Here is a 27,135-nt window from a genome sequence, read left to right as displayed (position 1 = left end):
ACTTTGTCCACATTGCAGCCGGCTTGTGGGAGGCAAGAAACGGCGTTCGTGACAGGGGAGGGTTGAATTGGATGATACGAAATTGGGATGGGAGAAAAATATAGAAAATGGGAGAAAGTGGATAAAAAAAAAAAATAAAATGCACCAGATAAAACTTCGTAACAATCGGCTAAAAGTAAATAACACAATATTACACTATCCTCTTTCCGTTGCTCAAGCTTTTAACCATAATTTCTCCTCTGTCTGTACTCGACAACACCTGATCATTTAATACACCACCTTGTCACAGCTCCTTCTACTTCAGGAAAATCACACCAATTGAAGTTCTTTACCACTAATGATCTCAAAGTGAGCAGCAGCCCTGGGTTAGATGGCATTGAAGACACATTTCTCATCCACTCTGTGATCTTTTTAATTAGTCTTCATCTACTTATGAAATACCCTCAATTTGGAAATGCTCACGTATCACTCCGTTGCACAAAACCGGCAGTGAATTGAATCCTAACAACTACAGACTATTTCTATAATCTGCTCTATAGCAAAGATTTTTGAAAAATGTATCTACAAACAACTGTCCGACTATCTCACCCAATAGAATATTTTATCTCCTTACCAGTCCGGTTATCGTCACTTAAAACTCATCAGATTATATGCATCTGATAACGGCAAAATTACAGGAGCATTCTTTATTGATTTAACTAAAGCGTTTGATCTAGTCGATCACTATCTTCTCGGACAAACTGTATTCTATTGGTCTTTCCCGTAATACATAACAGAAAACATTGTGTTGCAATACAAGGTAACAACTCAAGTTTAACTGTGCAGCAACGAGGTGTGCCGCAAGGCTCAACTTTAGGTCCACTTTTGTTTTCTATTTTCATCAATGACCTTTTAATTTTTTTCTGAATGTAGTGTTCAACTATACGCAGAGTAAATTTTACATCAAACTTCAATGGTCTTCAATTCTGGCTTGCAGCTAACAAATTAATCCTAAACAAACCTATGCAATGCTCTTTGGTACTTCTCAGAATATTAAATCTTAAAACAAAAAATCTACCTTATAATATTACTGTCATGACGGTACATCACTGCGTAGAGTTGAACACTTCAAACACGTTACGTTCCCCCAGTGAAACTCCTCGCTGTCTGGTGAATAGAAGCGGCTGGTGACTCCACATGTAGTGGACTAAATTGGGATGGGTGAAAAATACAGAGCCAAAAGATAAATGAGATGTCATGCTAATGTCATGTTCTACAGTAGGACTTACTACTATAATACCTAATAAAACGGGTGTTACCTTGCTGCTGTTGTTACTACAGAGAGGCACACAATCATCTTTTTCTTGTACTTTAATATAATCAGAGCCCCAGCATTTCTTTTGACATGTAATTATTTGTATAATTGAAATAAACGCATTATTTTGACGACCCTAGTATATGCATTTGTTGTGTGTGTATATATATATATAATGTGTGTGTATATTATAGGTAGGCTTCCCAGAGGGGGTTGTAAACATCCTGGCTGGCATGGGGCCAACAGCAGGTGCTGCCATCGCTGGACACATGGATGTCGACAAGGTGGCTTTCACAGGCTCTACTGAGGTAGGACACACGCATGCATGTATGTACGTATATAACCCACTGCTGAAAAGGGATGACTGCAATGTCACCTGGTGGTCACATTTGATCAGGTTATACTAGTAAAGTGTAATTAGCCACTAGTCCATAAAGCATCTCATATATATATATATATATATATATATTAGAGGTGTAACGGTACATGTATTCTTCCCGTGACTTCACGGTACGGACGTCACTGTTCGGTACATCCAGCCATACGACGAATACGTCTCATACCACTAGGTGAAACTAGCACATTTTACAAATGTATGCTCAATATCTTTACTTTACACTGACTTACTAATGGTCTTAACACGGGTCATTCATTTAACATTTAATATCAAGCTTGTATTGCCACATTTAGATGATTAATAAAACGTTGAAGCTTGTAAAGGCATGATGATGAGCCGACAGAACAAATGGAACAACCGCGCACTCTAGTCTGCACTGGGCTGTTTTTCCCCCTCTCCCTTACTACAGTTTTCCCTGAAACAAACTATTAATGATATTTTTGTAACTCAGCAGAGTAATTACAATAGGCTGAAAATGTTCATAGTTTTCTTGTTCGCCTAATAATGTTAACCAATGGAAAGACACGCACACCAATGTTCTTCCGCGCAACTTTCCCCTCACAGCTGACTAAAAAAAAATATATATATATATACGCAAACATACTTTTGCTGATCCGGGCCCTGTTCCTTGTACCTGGCTAACTGAGTTAGCCGGATAATTTTCAGCATAGCTTGACTTAAGCCAGACCTTTCCGTTCCCCGACGTGCGATTCTTTAAATCACCATGGTAACGGATAAGAAAGTTTGAACCTGCTCCAGAGCAGGGTTTAGTTCAGTTCGCTCGATAACCTGCACAGACTGAAGCTGTTGTAGTACAAAATGAGATCCCTGACCTTTTCTGGGATATGGTGCCTCTTCCACCAGCTTGTGGGGTATAGACCCATAGGTGTTTGCAAGGTCCAGCTATAGACAGTCCTATTTATTCTTTTTAGTTTCACATTCTTCTAGACTGGACAACATGAAAACATGTGTGTTTCTGTGTGTAGGTTGGTCATCTCATCCAGAACGCTTCAGGCAACAGTAATCTGAAGAGAGTGACTCTTGAGCTTGGAGGAAAGAGTCCCAATATCATCCTGTCTGATGCCAACAGTATGTTCTGTCTCTGTTACCTGATGTCTGTATCTGTTCTGTCTGTTACCTGAGGTCTCTGTTCTGTCTGTTACCTGATGTCTCTGTTCTGTCTGTTACCTGATGTCCCTCTTCTGTCTGTTACCTGAGGTCTCTGTTCCGTCTTTTACCTCATGGCTCTGTTCTGTCTGTTACCTGAGGTCTCTGTTCCGTCTTTTACCTCATGGCTCTGTTCCGTCTGTTACCTCATGGCTCTGTTCTGTCTGTTACCTGAGGTCTCTGTTCTGTCTGTTACCTGAGGTCTCTGTTCTGTCTGTTACCTGAGGTCTCTGTTCTGTATGTTACCTGATGTCCCTCTTCTGTATGTTACCTGATGTCCCTCTTCTGTATGTTACCTGAGGTCTCTGTTCTGTCTGTTACCTGAGGTCTCTGTTCCGTCTCTTTACTTCATGTCTCTGTTACCTGAGGTCTCTGTTCCGTCTGTTACCTGGGGTCCTTGCTGTGTTTGTGCATACTGTACATTTTATTTTGGATTTATTAGATGGGCAAAGTCATCACAGTGCCTGTATAGTAACGTGTCTCACCTCTCTCTCCCTCTCTGTAGTGGAGGAAGCGGTGGAGCAGAGTCACTTTGCTCTATTCTTTAATCAGGGCCAGTGCTGCTGCGCTGGGTCTCGGACCTACGTCCAAGCAGACATCTATGATGAGTTTCTGGAGCGCAGCGCAGAGCGAGCCAGGAGACGGGTGGTGGGCGACCCCTTTAATCTGGAGACTGAGCAGGGACCCCAGGTAACACACACACAGCAGGACCCCAGGTAACACACACACACACAGCAGGACCCCAGGTAACACACACACACGCAGCAGGACCCCAGGTAACACACACACAGCAGGGCCCCAGGTAACACACACACACACACAGCAGGACCCCAGGTAACACACACAGCAGGGCCCCAGGTAACACACACACAGCAGGGCCCCAGGTAACACACACAGCAGGACCCCAGGTAACACACGCAGCAGGGGCCCCAGGTAACACACACAGCAGGGCCCCCAGGTAACACACGCAGCAGGGGCCCCAGGTAACGCACACACAGCAGGGCCCCAGGTAACACACGCAGCAGGGGCCCCAGGTAACACACACAGCAGGGCCCCAGGTAACACACGCAGCAGGGGCCCCAGGTAACGCACACACAGCAGGGCCCCAGGTAACACACACACAGCAGGACCCCAGGTAACACACGCAGCAGGGGCCCCAGGTAACACACACACAGCAGGGCCCCAGGTAACACACACACAGCAGGGCCCCAGGTAACACACACACAGCAGGGCCCCAGGTAACACACACACAGCAGGGCCCCAGGTAACACACACACAGCAGGGCCCCAGGTAACACACACACAGCAGGGCCCCAGGTAACACACACACAGCAGGGACCCCAAGTAACACACACACAGCAGGACCCCAGGTAACACACACACACACAGCAGGACCCCAGGTAACACACGCAGCAGGGGCCCCAGGTAACACACACACAGCAGGGACCCCAGGTAACACACACACAGCAGGGGCCCCAGGTAACACACGCAGCAGGGGCGCGTGTAGCTTTATGCCAAGCAAGCAGTGCAAAAATTTACCGTAGTAGCGTGCAGTAATGCGCCTTTCATTTTCCGCCGCCCAGCGCCCAGGTCGCGCGGAAATAGGCTGTCTATTGCCATTCTCTTTGACAAACTCTAACCTTAACCAGCTCCTTAACAACGCCTAAACTTAACCGTTCTAACCTTAACCAACTCCGAAACAATGCCTAACCTTAACCTTAACCTTATATTGCCATTCTCTTTGACAAACTCTAACCTTAACCAGCTCCTTAACAGCGCCTAAACTTAACCGTTCTAACCTTAACCAACTCCGAAACAATGCCTAACCTTAACCGGCGAAAGAATACACGTTAAAAAAAAATCACGTTAAAAAATATTTTCGATGGGATTCGAACTCGCCAGCAAACAAGCCATAGGATCCACAGCCATGTGTCCTTGCCAATTGAGCTATTGCTAGATACTGAATTTATGGGCGGTGACTTATATATATTGAGCTCCGCTCGTGTCAACCAAGGCGGGATCTCATGCGCATGCGCGGGCACGCCGGCGCACGCACCTGAGCGAGCACGCCGCCGCCGGTGCACGCACGGTAGCATTTGTCTGAAAAGAAGGGCGCTTTACCGCACTAGCGTGCGGTGACGAATGCGGAAGCATTTTTGCACTGTATGCTTGGCATTAACGTACAGGCAGCAGGGGCCCCAGGTAACACACACAGCAGGGCCCCCGGTAACACACACACAGCAGGGCCCCAGGTAACACACACACACACACACAGCAGGGACCCAGTTAACACACACACACACACAGCAGGGCCCCCAGGTAACACACACAGCAGGGGCCCCAGGTAACACACACACATGCAGCAGGGGCCCCAGGTAACACACACACATGCAGCAGGGGCCCCAGGTAACACACACACACACAGCAGGGGCCCCAGGTAACACACACACACACAGCAGGGCCCCAGGTAACACACACACACACAGCAGGGCCCCCAGGTAACACACACACAGCAGGGCCCCAGGTAACACACACACAGCAGGCCCCCAGGTAACACACACACAGCAGGGCCCCAGGTAACACACACACACACAGCAGGGACCCCAGGTAACACACACACAGCAGGGCCCCCAGGTAACACACACACACACACAGCAGGACCCCAGGTAACACACACACACAGCAGGGCCCCAGGTAACACACACACACAGCAGGGCCCCAGGTAACACACACACACAGCAGGGACCCCAGGTAACACACACACCAGGTAACACACACACAGCAGGGCCCCAGGTAACACACACAGCAGGGACCCAGGTAACACACACAGCAGGGACCCCAGGTAACACACACACACAGCAGGGCCCCAGGTAACACACACACACAGCAGGGACCCCAGGTAACACACACACAGCAGGGCCCCAGGTAACACACACAGCAGGGACCCAGGTAACACACACAGCAGGGACCCCAGGTAACACACACACCAGGTAACACACACACAGCAGGGCCCCAGGTAACACACACAGCAGGGACCCAGGTAACACACACAGCAGGGACCCCAGGTAACACCCACACACACAGCAGGGACCCAGGTAACCCACACACACAGCAGGGACCCCAGGTAACACACACACACACACAGCAGGGCCCCAGGTAACACACACACAGCAGGGCCCCAGGTAACACACACACAGCAGGGCCCCCAGGTAACACACACACACACACACACAGCAGGGCCCCCAGGTAACACACACACACACACACACAGCAGGGCCCCCAGGTAACACACACACAGCAGGGCCCCAGGTAACACACACACAGCAGGGCCCCAGGTAACACACACACACAACAGGTAACACACACACAGCAGGGCCCCAGGTAACACACACACAGCAGGGCCCCAGGTAACACACACACACACACACACACCAGGTAACACACACACACACACACACAACAGGTAACACACACACAACAGGTAACACACACACACACACACACACAACGGGTAACACACACACAGCAGGGACCCCAGGTAACACACACACAGCAGGGACCCCAGGTAACACACACACAGCAGGGACCCCAGGTAACACACACTTGGTGTTAACTTTATCCTAATAACTGAGTGTTGATGAAGAGTAGTTTAACTCTTTATGGTCTACAGGTTGATGAAGAACAGTTTAAGAAGATCCTGGGGTACATCAGCAGTGGGAAGAAGGAAGGGGCAAGGCTTATGTGTGGAGGGGGTGTGGCTGCTGACAGAGGCTACTTCATCCAACCAACCGTGTTCGGTGACGTTCAGGACAATATGACCATCGCCAGGGAGGAGGTAGGTTACCATAGCAACTGCTCCATAACTAACTCAACTGAATCACTGTCTGAATAGATGTTTATGACATGTAAATTAAATAGACGTTGATGTATAAATAAATATTAATGACATGCAAATGGTTATCAATGATACATTGGAGTGATATGCAACTTTTTCAGTGGCCTGTCGGGACATTTATTATATATCTGGTCAAAACCATGTGCCAATACCAGAGCAAAGATCATAGTTATCATATGAAACTAGACATCTGGAGGAAACTGACCAGAGATTCCATGCTAGGTTACCAGGTAGGTAATGAAATTGTGCTTCAAGGTTTATTTAATTTAATTTAATATGACAATGAAACGGAGGGTTCGATATTGGCGTAGATGGGACAGCTGGCCCCCTCTGATCGACACCAGAATGGCCAGCAGGCGGCAGAGACAAAATATGGGCAGGCAAGGGGAGCTGAACGCATGAGATGAGGGGCGTGACCCCAACATTGTGCTGGGGTATGGCAAGCCTCCTATCTGACCTGGATGGAAGAGTCGGTGTGTGTATACATGAGAACACGCCTGTAAGAGATGGCAGAGGGGCAAAGGTGGAACATGAATAGAGTATGAAGAGCTTGAAATCTCTATGAATGATGAGATGACCCGAGTGTAAGATTAGCCTGTAATGTGGATAATTAGTGATGTTGAAACCAACTGAAATGAGAATACGTCGATGGGGGAGGGATTCCCAGGGCCGTGCTTAAATTAAAAGGGGGGTGAAAATGTTAGAATATGATGCCACATTAGGGAGTGGCTGTGAGGAACAGAACGAGTCGATGGGTACAGGACTGCAGCATTGTGAGGAGTGTCTGCTAGGGCTGTCTTAAATACTTCGAAGCTTCGTTCGATGGGCATGGGATTCGAATATGAAAAAAAAAAATATTAAAAAAATGAATATGAATTATTATATATATATTTTTTTGCTAAATCAACTCTGCCTCTCTTTGTTAACTACAACAAGCAATGCTGTTTGTTATTTAAGATGAGGTCGTACTTGGCACTGACAGATTTGTGTTCATTGTCCTGCTTTTATAAAGCCTCAAATGACTGCTTACAATATGTCATGAAAGCAAAGTGTTTAAAAAGGTTTATACAACGGCATGCAAATTTCTCGATTCTGATTGGCTGAAACAGTCATTTTACACGTCTTTATTGGCAACAATCCACGCTGCTGGCCCAGGACCCGCCCACAACCGACCCACATCACATCACTCCGCCGGATCACAAGAAGGTGGCCAATAATATTTACAAATGGATATGTTAATGGCGACTAAACGACTAAATATGAAGCGATTCTGTCAAGGGGAATGTGTTAGCCCTTTAAACAATGTTGGATGATGTAATTGATGGGTCTTGAGGCAATCTAGAACAAAAGAAAAATCGCGGTTTGATTGATAGATTAATTGATTGATTTAAATTTCTACTTCCTTCTTGCTACTGACTGCAGCGTTCTCTCTCACTGTCCGACGCTGGCGTACCCACAAACACACACACACACATACACACACACACACACACACACACATACACACACACGCACACACACACTGTGACACACACACACACACACACACACGCACACACACACACACACACTCCTGTCTGCAACAGCGGGGGAGTCAGACTGAGAGAGAAGCAGCGCTGTTTTAAGTGAGCATGGTCTATTGAATTGATTGATTGGTTGATTGCTAATTTTATTACTGTACCCCTGGTTTCCAACTGGTTAAGTTTAGGCTAAAAGAAATAAATAAAAAAATAGGGCGAAGAAAACGTTTTTTTCCTATGCATTCCCTTAACAATTGTGTGTATTGAGCCGTACTGTATTGTACCCATTCTGCATCTGGTAATAAAATTTTCAATCAATCATTCCAATAATACACAGTTGGATGTGTTAGTTGGTTGGATGCACTTCAAGCTGCTTCCACATGAGGCAACTTCTCTCAATCATTCCAATAATACACAGTTGGATGTGTTAGTTTGGTTGGATGCACTTCAAGCTGCTTCCACATGGAGTTGTGGGAACTACTTTTTCTGGCGGATGGTTTTTTCAATAAATCTTCGATTAATGTGTGTTTATTGTATAGAAATAAGGTTGGATGAATCTGGCAGTTGTATAAAAGCTTTACACCACGTGCAGTCGTGATTTGTGACCAATAAACCATGCCTAGGGGGGTCTAACGACCCTCGGCTGCGCCTCGGGCCTAACAACCACCCCTAGGCATGGTTTATTGGTCACAAACCACTCCTGCGTGTGATGTAATGCTTAATTAAACTTTACAGCACTGACAAAGTTGAACAAGTCTCACAACAGTAAAAAAAAAATATATAAAAAAAAATCTTTTATTTCGAAGCTTCGAATTAAAATCTAATCTCTGCTTCGAATTCCCAAAAAAAATATCGAAGGTCAGCCCTAGTGTCTGCATTGCGCACCTAGACTGGGAGGAGCAGGTAGACGGGAGGAGCAGGGAGTTGTTCCTCCCGAAATTTAATTAATGTAATGCCAGGTCCATGCAGTTTAGTGTTGACGAAGATGTATGGACTTCTTTGTTTTGTCTTGGAGTTCCATAAATTGAGTTTACCTGTAAAGCTGAGTGTCTTTCTCTCTCTAGATCTTTGGTCCAGTGATGCAGATTCTGAAGTTTAAAACATTGGAGGAGGTACTGGAGCGAGCGAACGATACTAAATACGGTCTGGCAGCAGCAGTTTTCACGAAAGACATTGACAAAGCTCACTACCTCTCCCATGGGCTCCGCGCCGGCACTGTGTGGTAGGACCTTCAACAGAATCTTTCACCTACTGTAGACTCATCTTTCACCTACTGTAGACTCATCTTTCACCTACTGTAGACTCATCTTTCACCTACTGTAGACTCATCTTTCACCTACTGTAGACTCATCTTTCACCTACTGTAAACACAGCATCTTTCACCTATGTAGACTCATCTCTGCACAAGGCGCATCTCTGCTAAACACAAGGCGCATCTCTGCTAAACACAAGGCGCATCTCTGCTAAACACAAGGCGCATCTCTGCTAAACACAAGGCGCATCTCTGCTAAACACAAGGCGCATCTCTGCTAAACACAAGGCGCATCTCTGCTAAACACAAGGCGCATCTCTGCTAAACACAAGGCGCATCTCAGCTAAACACAAGACGCTGAGCTAATTGTGGACTTTTATTTTGAAACTTCTACTCAATAAATTGCCACTTTTATGTGACTGTAAAGGGTTAAAGTAAAGTCTTACTTTACTTTGTGTATATATATATATAGAGATATATACACACGCATGGATGTAAATACTCTCAAATTACAATCTGGTCCATACATATATTGCACACATTTTGGCTCTGTACACCACCACAGTGGACTTGAAATGAAACAATTGAGTGTGTATATATATATATGATGCGTGTTCTCAGGATTAACTGTTATGATGTGTTCTCAGGATGAACTGTTATGATGCGTGTTCTCAGGATTAATTTATGCGTGTTCTCAGGATTAACTGTTGTGTGTTCTCAGGATTAACTGTTATGATGCGTGTTCTCAGGATTAACTGTTATGATTAGGGATGCCCCGATCACGTTTTTTGCCACCGATACCGATCACCGATCGTCGTGAGCCATATCGGCCGATACCGATCCGATACCGATCGTTTTTGATTAAAAAGAAATTAAAAATTATTTTATATAAAACGTTTTTTTTTATTTTTTTTTTATAAAATATATATATTATATAATTAGACTTGTACTTGTATTATCTGCGAGACATCGCCACCACGCAACAAGTCAAAATGCTCGCTATCTGCAAACGGCTCCACTGTCTGTGTGTACTCTAGTAGCCCTAGCTCCAAAAAGGATTCTCCGGCGCTGCAGCGGGACCCTATTGCCTTGGTAACGTTATGCTTTGGTCATTTCACATTCAGCAAGCCCTCAGCTCGAATACGCATTCAATCAATGTTATAAGACATTGATATCAGGAGCTATCTGTAGCTACTGCTAGCCGGCTAGATGACGTTAAGACAACTATTTAGTTCAATCGGACATTTCGTTTTGAACCGTGAACTAACGCAAGCTAACGGAGATATCAACATGGGCTACTAGACTTCCTGGGGCATTTGTTGATATCCGGAGCTATCAGTAGCTAGCCGGCTAAATACCGTTAGACAATGCCTACTAAAAGTGAATAGTTGACTGGGTAATTTTGTTTAAACAGTAACGATAGCTAGGTAGCTAACGTTAGCTCAGGTCGAATGCACTATCTAGACTCAGCAGAGGAGGTCCGCCTCCTCTGTTTTTACAAACTCTACACGGGTACGGGCGGGGCTAGGGAGGAGGAGCAGTTTGCAGGTCCTGTGCGTCTGAGACAAGCAAGTGAGATATCCACTTGATCAGTTTCCGCGATCGGCGAATATGACTAATTATCGGAATTCCCCGATCGCATATTTATACTGATTATCGGCCGATAACGATCGGGGGCCGATCGATCGGGGCATCCCTAGTTATGATGTGTGTTCTCAGGATGAACTGTTATGATGCGTGTTCTCAGGATTAACTGTTATGATGTGTGTTCTCAGGATGAACTGTTATGACAGATGAATGTTCTCAGGATTCATTTATGCGTGTTCTCAGGATTAACTGTTATGATGCGTGTTCTCAGGATTAACTGTTATGATGTGTGTTCTCAGGATGAACTGTTATGATGGGTGTTCTCAGGATTAACTGTTATGATGTGTGTTCTCAGGATTAACTGTTATGATGTGTGTTCTCAGGATTAATTGCTATGATGGGTGTAACTGAGGGGTACAATTCCCTGACTGTATTACTAGATATGATACTTACTACCACTACCTTTGTACTTAATATTCGGCCACCCAGTACACGGCATAAATATATTATCATGAACACTCTCACGTAGATGAAACGGATCCAACACAAATGTACGAATTAGAAACGGGTCTTTATTGCCTACACAGCGATGGTGTGTAGACTAAACAGTTGATCACTTAATTACATTTATGAATTGAAATAGTATGCACTTTTATGGCAAGGAGTATTCGTCGGTATATCAATAGATAATGTCCAATCTCTGAAGGCGCAGGTGGTAAATATACGACCTGGAATAGTTAAGGAATAACAGCAATGATACTTTAATGATTATAGGCTGGATACACTAGAGGGGGTTAATCCGGTCGCTTGTAAGACGACAGGAGTAGGAGGGGGGGGGGGGGGGTAGAATCCGTCTGCCTCGTCCGGCCAAGGGTATCCCAGGAGAACCCACTGTAGTGCCGTTCAATGCGCCGGCGATCCTTGGACCACAGATGAAAGCAGGTGGACTCTTTGTGGGCCGGCTCTCTCCGGTCCACGGGGGAGAGATGTGGAGAGACCTCGTCTTGCAGAGCGTCTCCTCACCTTGTGTCCTCTCCAGGGGGGGGGGTTCCAATACACGGTAGTGTCGGGGGTCTTTATCCATAGAATAATCAAAGTATCCAAAGCATAATCCGTGCCTGGGAAGGCGGGCTGTCGTCGGTAGAATAATCCGGTATACAGGTCCACTCGCTCGTCGGCTCTGGGGCTCCTCGGGTGCAGCTTCACATAGGGTCAACCACCCTGGGTAAGCAGCCAGTTCTCTGCCCGAAACGATGGGGTACTGACTACGGTAGTATTCTCACCGCACGAAGCACTATATATTAACAGACTATTATTAGCTTAATAGACTACGTCCAACTCGACGATATAGTGCCAAATATGACTATTCAAATATTAATATACACGATGTCTCAATACCGATGGTAGGCGAACTTGGCCTTACTCCCACACGTGGCATCGCGGGGAGGCTTTACATTTACATTACATTTACATTTAGTCATTTAGCTGACGCTTTTATCCAAAGCGACTTACAAGTTCTGTACGACAAGACAGCAAGAAGGGTACAACTCTATCAGCTGAGTAACAATGTTCATCAAGTGTTGCGTGTTACAGTGTAGGTTAGTTTATTAGGACAAGTGCATGACAGTAAGGTTAGTCAGGGTTAGATTTTTTTCTTTATTTTTTTTTTTTTTTTTTTTTTTTTTTTTTTATCATTTCAGATAATGGTTGAAGAAGTGAGTCTTTAGTCGACGGCGAAAGATTGGACGGGATTCGGCTGTCCTAACTGGGATGGGTAGTTCATTCCACCATTGTGGGGCAAGGACTGAGAATAGGCGGCTTCTCTTTGATGACCCTCCGGGAGCTTGGATAGGAGTAGGTCTGAGGCGGCCAGAAGATGCAGAGCGTAGGGGTCTTGAGGGTGTGTAGTTAGAGACCATTGACCGGAGGTAGGCGGGAGCGGTTCCCTTTGCTGCACGGTATGCTAGGTCGAGGGCCTTGAAGCGGATACGTGCAGCAATGGGGAGCCAGTGCAGGTCCCTAAGAAGTGGGGTGACATGGGCCGACTTCGGTAGGTTTGATATCAGGCGGGCCGCTGCGTTTTGAATGAGTTGAAGAGGCTTGGTGGCAGTGGCCGGGAGGCCAGCTAACAGTGCGTTGCAGTAGTCGAGGCGGGAGATGACTGTTGATTGGATGAGGAGTTGGGTGGCTTCTTTTGTCAGGAAGGGGCGTATCCTTCTGACGTTGCTCAGGAGGAATCTGCAGGTTCTGGTTGTCGCTGCGATGTGAGCAGAGAAGTTCAACTGGTCGTCGAGGACAACACCAAGGTTCTTGGCGGTCGGGGACGCGGTCACAGCTGCATTCTCGACTGTGATGGAGAGGTCGGTCAGGGGGGAGGATTTGGCCGGCAGGTGGAGCAATTCTGTTTTGCTTAGGTTCAGTTTGAGGTGGTTGGTCGTCATCCAGGCGGAGATGTCGGACAGACAGGCCGAGATCCGCTCAGAGACGTGGATATCTGAGGGAGGGAAGGAGAGAAAGAGTTGAGTATCATCGGCATAACAATGATATGAGAAGCCATGAGACGTGATAATGTTACCCAGTGATTTAGTGTAGAGGGAGAAGAGAAGGGGTCCTAGGACCGAGCCCTGGGGGACACCCGTCCGGAGGGGGCGGGTGGCCGACAGAGTCCCTCTCCATGACACTTGGTAGGAGCGGTCGTTGAGGTATGATGTCAGCCATGTCAGCGCAGATCCAGCCACTCCCATTCCTGCGAGGGCCGCGAGGAGGATCTGATGGTTGACTGTGTCGAAGGCTTTACGTCTGTGACTCTATTGGAGGGTAAGAAACTGGACTGAAAAGAAAGTCCTACTTTAGTAGCGCAGTATATATACGCACTATGAACAAATAGTCCCATTAGTGGTGCGGTAGCCAAATTCCTACGCGGAACTAGGACTTGTTCGTACATGTCGAGCGGTACGTTTGAACTGGGTCTGAGGGGTATGGCAGCCTGGCACCAAGGTCTCGACCAATAGTAGAATGGAGACTATTATGGGATGTTCAGTAGGCTAGAATGGATATTCAATGCATATTGTACAAGGAATATACAAGGGATATCAGGGAATATTAGAGAATATACAAATACAATTAAATATATATATATAAATAAATATATATATTCGGTTTAATCTGGCCCTTCACAACAATGGGTGTTCTCAGGATTAATTGCTATGATGTGTGTTCTCAGGATTAACTGCTATGATGTGTGTTCTCAGGATTAATTGCTATGATGTGTTCGGGGCTCAGGCTCCATTCGGAGGCTACAAGTATTCAGGAAATGGCAGAGAGCTGGGAGAGTACGGCCTAGAGAACTACACCGAAGTTAAAACTGTAAGAATTCATGTTTTTCTACAATACCACAAACCTCTGTACTGAAAAGACTGTACTTCGTCTTCTACTAAACCATCACTGTACTGCTACTGAACCATCAAAGTTAAGATACTGAAAAGACTGTACTGCTACTAAACCATCAAAGTTAAGATGCTGAACCTCTGTACTGAAAAGACTGTACTGCTACTGAACCATCATACAGTTAAGATACTGAAAAGACTGTACTGCTACTGAACCATCATACAGTTAAGATACTGAACCTCCGTATTGCAGAGGATGGCAGATGTGAATATGCTCACGTCCAGTCTTCTCTTCCCCATCAGGTGACCATCAAGGTGCCTCAGAAGAACTCCTAGATTCCACCCCTGACTCCTGGCTAGAGGCTTGTAGTCCAGGAAGTAGCTGTGAGAAGGACCGTCTTCAGATGGAGCAGAGGCTTCATGCCTTCATTCACACGTTCACACACGGAAACACAAAGTGATTTAACGTCTCAGACCTGATGTGTTGGTGACCGTCTGAACAGAATCTAACTGGAATCTGATTCTTCTGTTCAGACTGTCTGATCCCATCTGGACCAAGGGGTTAAATGATATTTTCATTTATATTGATAAAGAGTATTTTTCTATTATCATACTGATTGATTCTGACAAGTCTTGGTCAGTTGAACCACTGCAAATCTACAGACGACCAGCTCACTTAAGAGTCCAGCAGACTTGGTCAGAATGGATCACTGAGATGCCAGACTATAGGGTGAAAATAAATGTAAAATGTGTTAATAATTAATAAAAAAAAAGATATATATATATATTTGTCTGGTAATGACATTACTGTTGCCGTCATCTGCTCTAGGAGGGAGGGGTCAGTGATGTCACAGCCAGTGGGAGATGAGAGTACAACATGGTGGCTTTCATCCCCTCACCTCTAGTCTGCTGAACCAACATTAACCTCCACAATGTCATGAAGATTTCTGTTGAGTTCTGAACTGTCAAATTAAGGAAATTCTGTGATTGGTTGATGGTTTAAAGAAACATTTATGTATTGAAATTATATCAAACGTCTACACCTCTATTAGTTTGGTTCATTAACATTCCTATCATTCAATTTAGCTTGGATCTTCTGAAAAACATCTTGGGGGAACTTATTTACTAAAAGTCTATAAAATACCCCTTTAAACGTCCATCCCCCCTCCCTCTGAGATTCATGTCTGTCCGTCCCTCACTCTGTCCATCCCCCCCTGCCTCTGAGATTCATGCTAGTCTTTTTTTTATGCCGACCTGTGAACTTTGTGATAAAGTATTTTGGGTAATAATAAATGCACACTGCTGCATCTTGGCGTCTCTGGTCTTCTGTCTCCCAACCTTAGTCCTGTTGAGAACAGAAACGGCTTTTAGCCTGTTTACTATCACATTTACATTAGAATGTAAAATTTGTTATTTTCACTCTTGTCATATTCGATTCAACATATCGGCCCCCAGAAAATATACGTACTGTTGACACTTTGAGAAGTTGGACCATTTCAACAACGTCCGGGAGTGTTTGACAAATAGGTGGTTTTGTTGGTTGCAAAGTGACATGATGTACCAATGCACCCGGGGGACCTTGGTTGTGGGGAAAGTGACGAATGTGTCAACCGCCCAGCCAAATTTAATGATTTTAAAATGTTAAATTTATAAAACCCAGCTCAAACTGCTCATCTGGCTTCTCAGACCATTTCTCAGGATTGTAGGGGTGTTGTCAGATCACGCTTGATTGACTGCTCCATTTCAGCTCAAGTGCTTTTCAATCTGAGCTGGACTCGAGAGATGTGATGCGGCATCTTAAACTAGCTGGACTCGGTGAGCTGTGATACAGCATCTTAATAAACTAGCTGGACTCAGCATCTTAATAAACTAGCTGGACTCGGATGTGATGCAGCATCTTAAACTAGCTGGACTCTGATGTGATGCAGCATCTTAAACTAGCTGGACTCTGATGTGATGCAGTGTCTTAAACTAGCTGGACTCGGATGTGATGCAGTGTCTTAAACTAGCTGGACTCAGCATCTTAATAAACTAGCTGGACTCTGATGTGATGCAGCATCTTAAACTAGCTGGACTCGGATGTGATGCAGTGTCTTAAACTAGCTGGACTCGGCATCGTAATAAACTAGCTGGACTCTGATGTGATGCAGCATCTTAAACTAGCTGGACTGAGCATCTTAAACTAGCTGGACTCGGATGTGATGCAGCATCTTAAACTAGCTGGACTCAGATGTGATGCAGCATCTTAAACTAGCTGGACTGAGCATCTTAAACTAGCTGGACTCGGATGTGATGCAGCATCTTAAACTAGCTGGACTCGGATGTGATGCAGTGTCTTAAACTAGCTGGACTCGGCATCGTAATAAACTAGCTGGACTCTGATGTGATGCAGCATCTTAAACTAGCTGGACTGAGCATCTTAAACTAGCTGGACTCGGATGTGATGCAGCATCTTAAACTAGCTGGACTCAGATGTGATGCAGCATCTTAAACTAGCTGGACTCAGCATCTTAAACTAGCTGGACTCTGATGTGATGCAGCATCTTAAACTAGCTGGACTTGTAAGATGTGATGCAGCATCTTAAACTAGCTGGACTTGTAAGATGTTATGCAGCGTCTTAAACTAGCTGAACTTGTAAGATGTGATGCAGCATCTTAAACTAGCTGGACTCGGTGAGATGCAGCATCTTAAACTAGCTGAACTTGTGAGATGTGATGCAGCATCTTAAACTAGCTGGACTTGTAAGATGTTATGCAGCGTCTTAAACTAGCTGAACTTGTAAGATGTGATGCAGCATCTTAAACTAGCTGGACTCGGTGAGATGCAGCATCTTAAACTAGCTGAACTTGTGAGATGTGATGCAGCATCTTAAACTAGCTGGACTCAGCATCTTAAACTAGCTGGACTCGGATGTGATGCAGCATCTTAAACTAGCTGGACTCGGATGTGATGCAGTGTCTTAAACTAGCTGGACTCTGATGTGATGCAGCATCTTAAACTAGCTGGACTCGGTGAGATGCAGCATCTTAAACTAGCTGAACTTGTGAGATGTTATGCAGCATCTTAAACTAGCTGGACTCAGCATCTTAAACTAGTTGGACTCATGTGAGATGTGATGCAGCATCTTAAACTAGCTGGACTCTGATGTGATGCAGCATCTTAAACTAGCTGAACTTGTGAGATGTTATGCAGCATCTTAAACTAGCTGGACTCTGATGTGAGCAGCAAAACTATAGCTTGTGAGATGTTATGCAGCATCTTAAACTAGCTGGACTCTGATGTGAGCAGCAAAACTATAGCTTGTGAGATGTTATGCAGCATCTTAAACTAGCTAGACTCTGATGTGAGCAGCAAAACTATAGCTTGTGAGACTAGAGCTTAGTAGCTACTTGAGACAAGTGTGTTTCTTACTAGTAGATAATAGTATACTGATCACTGAACCCAATATAACTTTCATTGATAGGAGCTGCTGTCACCATGGTGATCTATATCTGAGTACACTGGCCCTCTGTAGGGCTAGTACTGTTTACATTGGCCCTCTATAGGGCTCTTACGGTCATTATACTGGCACAGTGTAGGGCTCCTACTGTCATTATACTGGCACTATGTAGGGCTCTTACTGTCATACTGGCACTGTGTAGGGCTCTTACTGTCAATATACTGGCACTATGTAGGGCTCCTACTGTCATTATACTGGCACTGTAGGGCTCTTACTGTCATACTGGCACTATGTAGGGCTCTTACTGTCGTTATACTGGCACTGTAGGGCTCTTACTGTCGTTATACTGGCACTGTGTAGGGCTCTTACTGTCATTATACTGTGTAGAGCTCTTACTGTCGTTATACTGTGTAGGGCTCTTACTGTCGTTATACTGTGTAGGGCTCTTACTGTCATACTGTAAATGGCTGCTTTTTTTATATATCGTTTTTATCCAAAGCGCTTTACAATTTGTTACTCACATCTTTACCCATTCATTCACACACCGACGGCGGAGGCAACCATGCAAGGTGCCAACCTGCTCATCGGGAGCAATTAGGGGTTAAGTGTCTTGCTCAGGGACACATCGACACGCTGCCCGGGAGGAATGGGAATCGAACCGGGAACCTCCGGATTGCCAGACGACTGCTCTACCTCCCGAGCCACTGTCGCCCCCCCTACTGTGTAGGGCTCTCACTGTCATTATACTGTGTAGGGCTCTTACTGTCATTATACTGTGTAGAGCTCTTACTGTCATTATACTGTGTAGGGCTCTCTGTCATTATACTGTGTAGGGCTCTTACTGTCATTATACTGTGTAGGGCTCTCTGTCATTATACTGTGTAGGGCTCTTACTGTCATTATACTGTGTAGGGCTCTTACTGTCATTATACTGTGTAGGGCTCTTACTGTCATTATACTGTGTAGAGCTCTTACTGTCATTATACTGTGTAGGGCTCTTACTGTCATTATACTGTGTAGGGCTCTTACTGTCATTATACTGTGTAGGGCTCTTACTGTCATTATACTGTGTAGGGCTCTTACTGTCATTATACTGTGTAGGGCTCTTACTGTCATTATACTGTGTAGGGCTCTTACTGTCATTATACTGTGTAGGGCTCTTACTGTCATTATACTGTGTAGGGCTCTTACTGTCATTATACTGTGTAGGGCTCTTACTGTCATTATACTGTGTAGAGCTCTTACTGTCATTATACTGTGTAGGGCTCTTACTGTCATTATACTGTGTAGGGCTCTTACTGTCATTATACTGTGTAGAGCTCTTACTGTCATTATACTGTGTAGAGCTCTTACTGTCATTGTACTGTGTAGGGCTCTTACTATCATTGTACTGTGTAGGACTCTTACTGTCATTATACTGTGTAGAGCTCTCACTGTCATTATACTGTGTAGAGCTCTTACTGTCATTGTACTGTGTAGGGCTCTTACTATCATTGTACTGTGTAGGACTCTTACTGTCATTATACTGTGTAGGGCTCTTACTGTCATTATACTGTGTAGGGCTCTTACTGTCATTATACTGTGTAGGCTCTTACCATCATTATACTGTGTAGGGCTCTTACTGTCATTATACTGTGTAGGGCTCTTACCGTCATTATACTGTGTAGGGCTCTTACCATCATTATACTGTGTAGAGCTCTTACCGTCATTATACTGTGTAGGGCTCTTACTGTCATTATACTGTGTAGAGCTCTTACTGTCATACTGTGTAGGGCTCTTACTGTCATTATACTGTGTAGGGCTCTTACTGTCATTATACTGTGTAGGGCTCTTACTGTCATTATACTGTGTAGGGCTCTTACCGTCATTATACTGTGTAGGGCTCTTACTGTCATTATACTGTGTAGAGCTCTTACTGTCATTATACTGTGTAGGGCTCTTACTGTCGTTATACTGTGTAGGGCTCTCTGTCATTATACTGTGTAGGGCTCTTACTGTCATTATACTGTGTAGGGCTCTCTGTCATTATACTGTGTAGGGCTCTTACTGTCATTATACTGTGTAGAGCTCTTACTGTCATTATACTGTGTAGGGCTCTTACTGTCATTATACTGTGTAGAGCTCTTACTGTCATTATACTGTGTAGGGCTCTTACTGTCATTATACTGTGTAGGGCTCTTACTGTCATACTGTGTAGGGCTCTTACTGTCATTATACTGTGTAGGGCTCTTACTGTCATACTGTGTAGGGCTCTTACTGTCATTATACTGTGTAGGGCTCTCACTGTCATACTGTGTAGGGCTCTTACTGTCATTATACTGTGTAGGGCTCTCACTGTCATACTGTGTAGGGCTCTTACTGTAATTATACTGTGTAGGGCTCTTACTGTCATTATACTGTGTAGGGCTCTTACTGTCATTATACTGTGTAGAGCTCTTACCGTCATTATACTGTGTAGGGCTCTTACTGTCATTATACTGTGTAGAGCTCTTACTGTCATTATACTGTGTAGGCTCTTACTGTCATTATACTGTGTAGGCTCTTACTGTCATTATACTGTGTAGGCTCTTACTGTCATTATACTGTGTAGGGCTCTTACTGTCATTATACTGTGTAGGCTCTTACTGTCATTATACTGTGTAGGCTCTTACTGTCATTATACTGTGTAGGGCTCTTACTGTCATTATACTGTGTAGGCTCTTACTGTCATTATACTGTGTAGGGCTCTTACCATCATTATACTGTGTAGGGCTCTTACTGTCATACTGTGTAGGGCTCTTACCGTCATTATACTGTGTAGGGCTCTTACCGTCATTATACTGTGTAGGGCTCTTAACGTCATTATACTGTGTAGGGCTCTTAACGTCATTATACTGTGTAGGGCTCTTACTGTCATTATACTGTGTAGAGCTCTTACTGTCATTATACTGTGTAGGGCTCTTACTGTCATTATACTGTGTAGGGCTCTTACTATCATTATACTGTGTAGGGCTCTTACTGTCATTATACTGTGTAGGGCTCTTACTGTCATCATACTGTGTAGAGCTCTTACCGTCATTATACTGTGTAGAGCTCTTACTGTCATTATACTGTGTAGGGCTCTTACTATCATTATACTGTGTAGGGCTCTTACTATCATACTGTGTAGGGCTCTTACTGTCATTATACTGTGTAGGGCTCTTACTGTCATCATACTGTGTAGAGCTCTTACCGTCATTATACTGTGTAGAGCTCTTACTGTCATTATACTGTGTAGAGCTCTTACTGTCATTATACTGTGTAGGGCTCTTACTGTCATCATACTGTGTAGAGCTCTTACTGTCATTATACTGTGTAGGGCTCTTACCGTCATTATACTGTGTAGAGCTCTTACTGTCATTATACTGTGTAGGGCTCTTACTGTCATTATACTGTGTAGAGCTCTTACTGTCATTATACTGTGTAGGGCTCTTACTGTCATTATACTGTGTAGGGCTCTTACTGTCATTATACTGTGTAGGGCTCTTACTGTCATTATACTGTGTAGAGCTCTTACTGTCATTATACTGTGTAGGGCTCTTACTGTCATTATACTGTGTAGGGCTCTTACTGTCATACTGTGTAGAGCTCTTACTGTCATTATACTGTGTAGGGCTCTTACTGTCATTATACTGTGTAGGGCTCTTACTGTCATACTGTGTAGGGCTCTTACTGTCATTATACTGTGTAGAGCTCTTACTGTCATTATACTGTGTAGGCTCTTACTGTCATTATACTGTGTAGAGCTCTTACTGTCATTATACTGTGTAGGGCTCTTACTGTCATTATACTGTGTAGAGCTCTTACTGTCATTATACTGTGTAGGGCTCTTACTGTCATACTGTGTAGAGCTCTTACTGTCATTATACTGTGTAGGGCTCTTACCGTCATCATACTGTGTAGAGCTCTTACCGTCATTATACTGTGTAGAGCTCTTACTGTCATTATACTGTGTAGGGCTCTTACTGTCATTATACTGTGTAGGGCTCTTACTGTCATTATACTGTGTAGGGCTCTTACTGTCATTATACTGTGTAGGGCTCTTACTGTCATTATACTGTGTAGGGCTCTTACTGTCATTATACTGTGTAGGGCTCTTACTGTCATTATACTGTGTAGGGCTCTTACTGTCATTATACTGTGTAGGGCTCTTACTGTCATTATACTGTGTAGGGCTCTTACTGTCATTATACTGTGTAGGGCTCTTACTGTCATTATACTGTGTAGGGCTCTTACTGTCATTATACTGTGTAGGGCTCTTACTGTCATTATACTGTGTAGGGCTCTTACTGTCATTATACTGTGTAGGGCTCTTACTGTCATTATACTGTGTAGGGCTCTTACTGTCATTATACTGTGTAGGGCTCTTACTGTCATTATACTGTGTAGGGCTCTTACTGTCATTATACTGTGTAGGGCTCTTACTGTCATTATACTGTGTAGGGCTCTTACTGTCATTATACTGTGTAGGGCTCTTACTGTCATTATACTGTGTAGGGCTCTTACTGTCATACTGTGTAGAGCTCTTACTGTCATTATACTGTGTAGGGCTCTTACTGTCATTATACTGTGTAGAGCTCTTACTGTCATTATACTGTGTAGGGCTCTTACTGTCATTATACTGTGTAGGCTCTTACTGTCATTATACTGTGTATGGCTCTTACTGTCATTATACTGTGTAGAGCTCTTACTGTCATTATACTGTGTAGGGCTCTTACTGTCATTATACTGTGTAGGGCTCTTACTGTCATTATACTGTGTAGGGCTCTTACTGTCATTATACTGTGTAGGGCTCTTACTGTCATTATACTGTGTAGAGCTCTTACTGTCATTATACTGTGTAGGGCTCTTACTGTCATTATACTGTGTAGGGCTCTTACTGTCATTATACTGTGTAGGGCTCTTACGTCATTATACTGTGTAGAGCTCTTACTGTCATTATACTGTGTAGGGCTCTTACTGTCATTATACTGTGTAGGGCTCTTACCGTCATTATACTGTGTAGGGCTCTTACTGTCATTATACTGTGTAGAGCTCTTACTGTCATTATACTGTGTAGGGCTCTTACTGTCATTATACTGTGTAGGGCTCTTACCGTCATTATACTGTGTAGAGCTCTTACTGTCATTATACTGTGTAGGGCTCTTACTGTCATTATACTGTGTAGGGCTCTTACCGTCATTATACTGTGTAGGGCTCTTACGTCATTATACTGTGTAGAGCTCTTACTGTCATTATACTGTGTAGGGCTCTTACTGTCATTATACTGTGTAGGGCTCTTACCGTCATTATACTGTGTAGGGCTCTTACTGTCATTATACTGTGTAGGGCTCTTACGTCATTATACTGTGTAGAGCTCTTACTGTCATTATACTGTGTAGGGCTCTTACTGTCATTATACTGTGTAGGGCTCTTACTGTCATTATACTGTGTAGGGCTCTTACCGTCATTATACTGTGTAGGGCTCTTACTGTCATTATACTGTGTAGGCTCTCACTGTAATTATACTGTGTAGGGCTCTTACTGTCATTATACTGTGTAGGGCTCTTACTGTCATTATACTGTGTAGAGCTCTTACTGTCATTATACTGTGTAGGGCTCTTACTGTCATCATACTGTGTAGAGCTCTTACTGTCATTATACTGTGTAGGGCTCTTACCGTCATTATACTGTGTAGAGCTCTTACTGTCATTATACTGTGTAGGGCTCTTACTGTCATTATACTGTGTAGAGCTCTTACTGTCATTATACTGTGTAGGGCTCTTACTGTCATTATACTGTGTAGGGCTCTTACTGTCATTATACTGTGTAGGGCTCTTACTGTCATTATACTGTGTAGAGCTCTTACTGTCATTATACTGTGTAGGGCTCTTACTGTCATTATACTGTGTAGGGCTCTTACTGTCATACTGTGTAGAGCTCTTACTGTCATTATACTGTGTAGGGCTCTTACTGTCATTATACTGTGTAGGGCTCTTACTGTCATACTGTGTAGGGCTCTTACTGTCATTATACTGTGTAGAGCTCTTACTGTCATTATACTGTGTAGGCTCTTACTGTCATTATACTGTGTAGAGCTCTTACTGTCATTATACTGTGTAGGGCTCTTACTGTCATTATACTGTGTAGAGCTCTTACTGTCATTATACTGTGTAGGGCTCTTACTGTCATACTGTGTAGAGCTCTTACTGTCATTATACTGTGTAGGGCTCTTACCGTCATCATACTGTGTAGAGCTCTTACCGTCATTATACTGTGTAGAGCTCTTACTGTCATTATACTGTGTAGGGCTCTTACTGTCATTATACTGTGTAGGGCTCTTACTGTCATTATACTGTGTAGGGCTCTTACTGTCATTATACTGTGTAGGGCTCTTACTGTCATTATACTGTGTAGGGCTCTTACTGTCATTATACTGTGTAGGGCTCTTACTGTCATTATACTGTGTAGGGCTCTTACTGTCATTATACTGTGTAGGGCTCTTACTGTCATTATACTGTGTAGGGCTCTTACTGTCATTATACTGTGTAGGGCTCTTACTGTCATACTGTGTAGAGCTCTTACTGTCATTATACTGTGTAGGGCTCTTACTGTCATTATACTGTGTAGAGCTCTTACTGTCATTATACTGTGTAGGGCTCTTACTGTCATTATACTGTGTAGGCTCTTACTGTCATTATACTGTGTATGGCTCTTACTGTCATTATACTGTGTAGAGCTCTTACTGTCATTATACTGTGTAGGGCTCTTACTGTCATTATACTGTGTAGGGCTCTTACTGTCATTATACTGTGTAGGGCTCTTACTGTCATTATACTGTGTAGGGCTCTTACTGTCATTATACTGTGTAGAGCTCTTACTGTCATTATACTGTGTAGGGCTCTTACTGTCATTATACTGTGTAGGGCTCTTACTGTCATTATACTGTGTAGGGCTCTTACGTCATTATACTGTGTAGAGCTCTTACTGTCATTATACTGTGTAGGGCTCTTACTGTCATTATACTGTGTAGGGCTCTTACCGTCATTATACTGTGTAGGGCTCTTACTGTCATTATACTGTGTAGAGCTCTTACTGTCATTATACTGTGTAGGGCTCTTACTGTCATTATACTGTGTAGGGCTCTTACCGTCATTATACTGTGTAGAGCTCTTACTGTCATTATACTGTGTAGGGCTCTTACTGTCATTATACTGTGTAGGGCTCTTACCGTCATTATACTGTGTAGGGCTCTTACGTCATTATACTGTGTAGAGCTCTTACTGTCATTATACTGTGTAGGGCTCTTACTGTCATTATACTGTGTAGGGCTCTTACCGTCATTATACTGTGTAGGGCTCTTACTGTCATTATACTGTGTAGGGCTCTTACGTCATTATACTGTGTAGAGCTCTTACTGTCATTATACTGTGTAGGGCTCTTACTGTCATTATACTGTGTAGGGCTCTTACTGTCATTATACTGTGTAGGGCTCTTACCGTCATTATACTGTGTAGGGCTCTTACTGTCATTATACTGTGTAGGCTCTCACTGTAATTATACTGTGTAGGGCTCTTACTGTCATTATACTGTGTAGAGCTCTTACTGTCATTATACTGTGTAGGGCTCTTACTGTCATTATACTGTGTAGGGCTCTTACTGTCATTATACTGTAGGGCTCTTACTGTCATTATACTGTGTAGGCTCTCACTGTCATTATACTGTGTAGGCTCTCACTGTAATTATACTGTGTAGGGCTCTTACTGTAATTATACTGTGTAGGGCTCTTACTGTCATTATACTGTGTAGGGCTCTTACTGTCATTATACTGTGTAGGGCTCTTACTGTAATTATACTGTGTAGGGCTCTTACTGTCATTATACTGTGTAGGGCTCTTACTGTAATTATACTGTGTAGAGCTCTTACTGTCATTATACTGTGTAGGGCTCTTACTGTCATTATACTGTGTAGGGCTCTTACTGTCATTATACTGTAGGGCTCTTACTGTCATTATACTGTGTAGGCTCTCACTGTCATTATACTGTGTAGGCTCTCACTGTAATTATACTGTGTAGGGCTCTTACTGTAATTATACTGTGTAGGGCTCTTACTGTCATTATACTGTGTAGGGCTCTTACTGTCATTATACTGTGTAGGGCTCTTACTGTAATTATACTGTGTAGGGCTCTTACTGTCATTATACTGTGTAGGGCTCTTACCATCATTTTACTGTGTAGGCTCTTACTGTCATTATACTGTGTAGGGCTCTTACTGTCATTATACTGTGTAGGGCTCTTACTGTCATTATACTGTGTAGAGCTCTTACTGTCATTATACTGTGTAGAGCTCTTACTGTCATTATACTGTGTAGGGCTCTTACTGTCATTATACTGTGTAGGGCTCTTACTGTCATACTGTGTAGGGCTCTTACTGTCATTATACTGTGTAGGGCTCTTACTGTCATTATACTGTGTAGGGCTCTTACTGTCATTATACTGTGTAGGGCTCTTACTGTCATTATACTGTGTAGGGCTCTTACTGTCATTATACTGTGTAGAGCTCTTACTGTCATTATACTGTGTAGAGCTCTTACTGTCATTATACTGTGTAGGGCTCTTACTGTCATTATACTGTGTAGGGCTCTTACTGTCATTATACTGTGTAGGGCTCTTACCGTCATTATACTGTGTAGGTCTCTTACTGTCATTATACTGTGTAGGTCTCTTACTGTCATTATACTGTGTAGGGCTCTTACTGTCATTATACTGTGTAGGGCTCTTACCGTCATTATACTGTGTAGGGCTCTTACTGTCATTATACTGTGTAGGGCTCTTACTGTCATTATACTGTGTAGGGCTCTTACTGTCATTATACTGTGTAGGGCTCTTACCGTCATTATACTGTGTAGGGCTCTTACTGTCATTATACTGTAGGGCTCTTACTGTCATACTGTGTAGGGCTCTCACTGTAATTATACTGTGTAGGGCTCTTACTGTCATTATACTGTGTAGGCTCTTACCATCATTTTACTGTGTAGGCTCTTACTGTCATTATACTGTGTAGGGCTCTTACCGTCATTATACTGTGTAGGGCTCTTACTGTCATTATACTGTGTAGGGCTCTTACTGTCATTATACTGTGTAGGGCTCTTACTGTCATTATACTGTGTAGGTCTCTTACTGTCATTATACTGTGTAGGGC

The 27,135-nt window shown here is 43.8% G+C and overlaps 1 protein-coding gene across 1 annotated transcript in view; it reads left to right on the top strand.

Annotated features, from left to right (window-relative positions):
- Positions 1 to 15,774, top strand: part of LOC311246129 (aldehyde dehydrogenase, mitochondrial-like) — a 32,330-nt gene extending 16,556 nt beyond the window's left edge. Inside the window, exons 7-13 of the mRNA XM_084336232.1 lie at positions 1,489 to 1,602; positions 2,678 to 2,780; positions 3,364 to 3,548; positions 6,528 to 6,692; positions 9,337 to 9,494; positions 14,363 to 14,477; positions 14,801 to 15,774. Of these exons, the coding sequence (XP_084192358.1) occupies positions 1,489 to 1,602; positions 2,678 to 2,780; positions 3,364 to 3,548; positions 6,528 to 6,692; positions 9,337 to 9,494; positions 14,363 to 14,477; positions 14,801 to 14,833 (873 nt within the window). The 3' untranslated portion in view covers positions 14,834 to 15,774. The remainder of the gene's footprint in view (positions 1 to 1,488; positions 1,603 to 2,677; positions 2,781 to 3,363; positions 3,549 to 6,527; positions 6,693 to 9,336; positions 9,495 to 14,362; positions 14,478 to 14,800) is intronic.
- The last annotated feature ends 11,361 nt before the right edge of the window (positions 15,775 to 27,135 follow it).

Source organism: Notolepis coatsorum (assembly GCF_963971535.1).
Source record: "Notolepis coatsorum genome assembly, chromosome: 19".
Classification (NCBI taxonomy): Eukaryota; Metazoa; Chordata; class Actinopteri; order Aulopiformes; family Paralepididae; genus Notolepis; species Notolepis coatsorum.
This window is presented reverse-complemented; position numbering and strand designations above follow the sequence as displayed.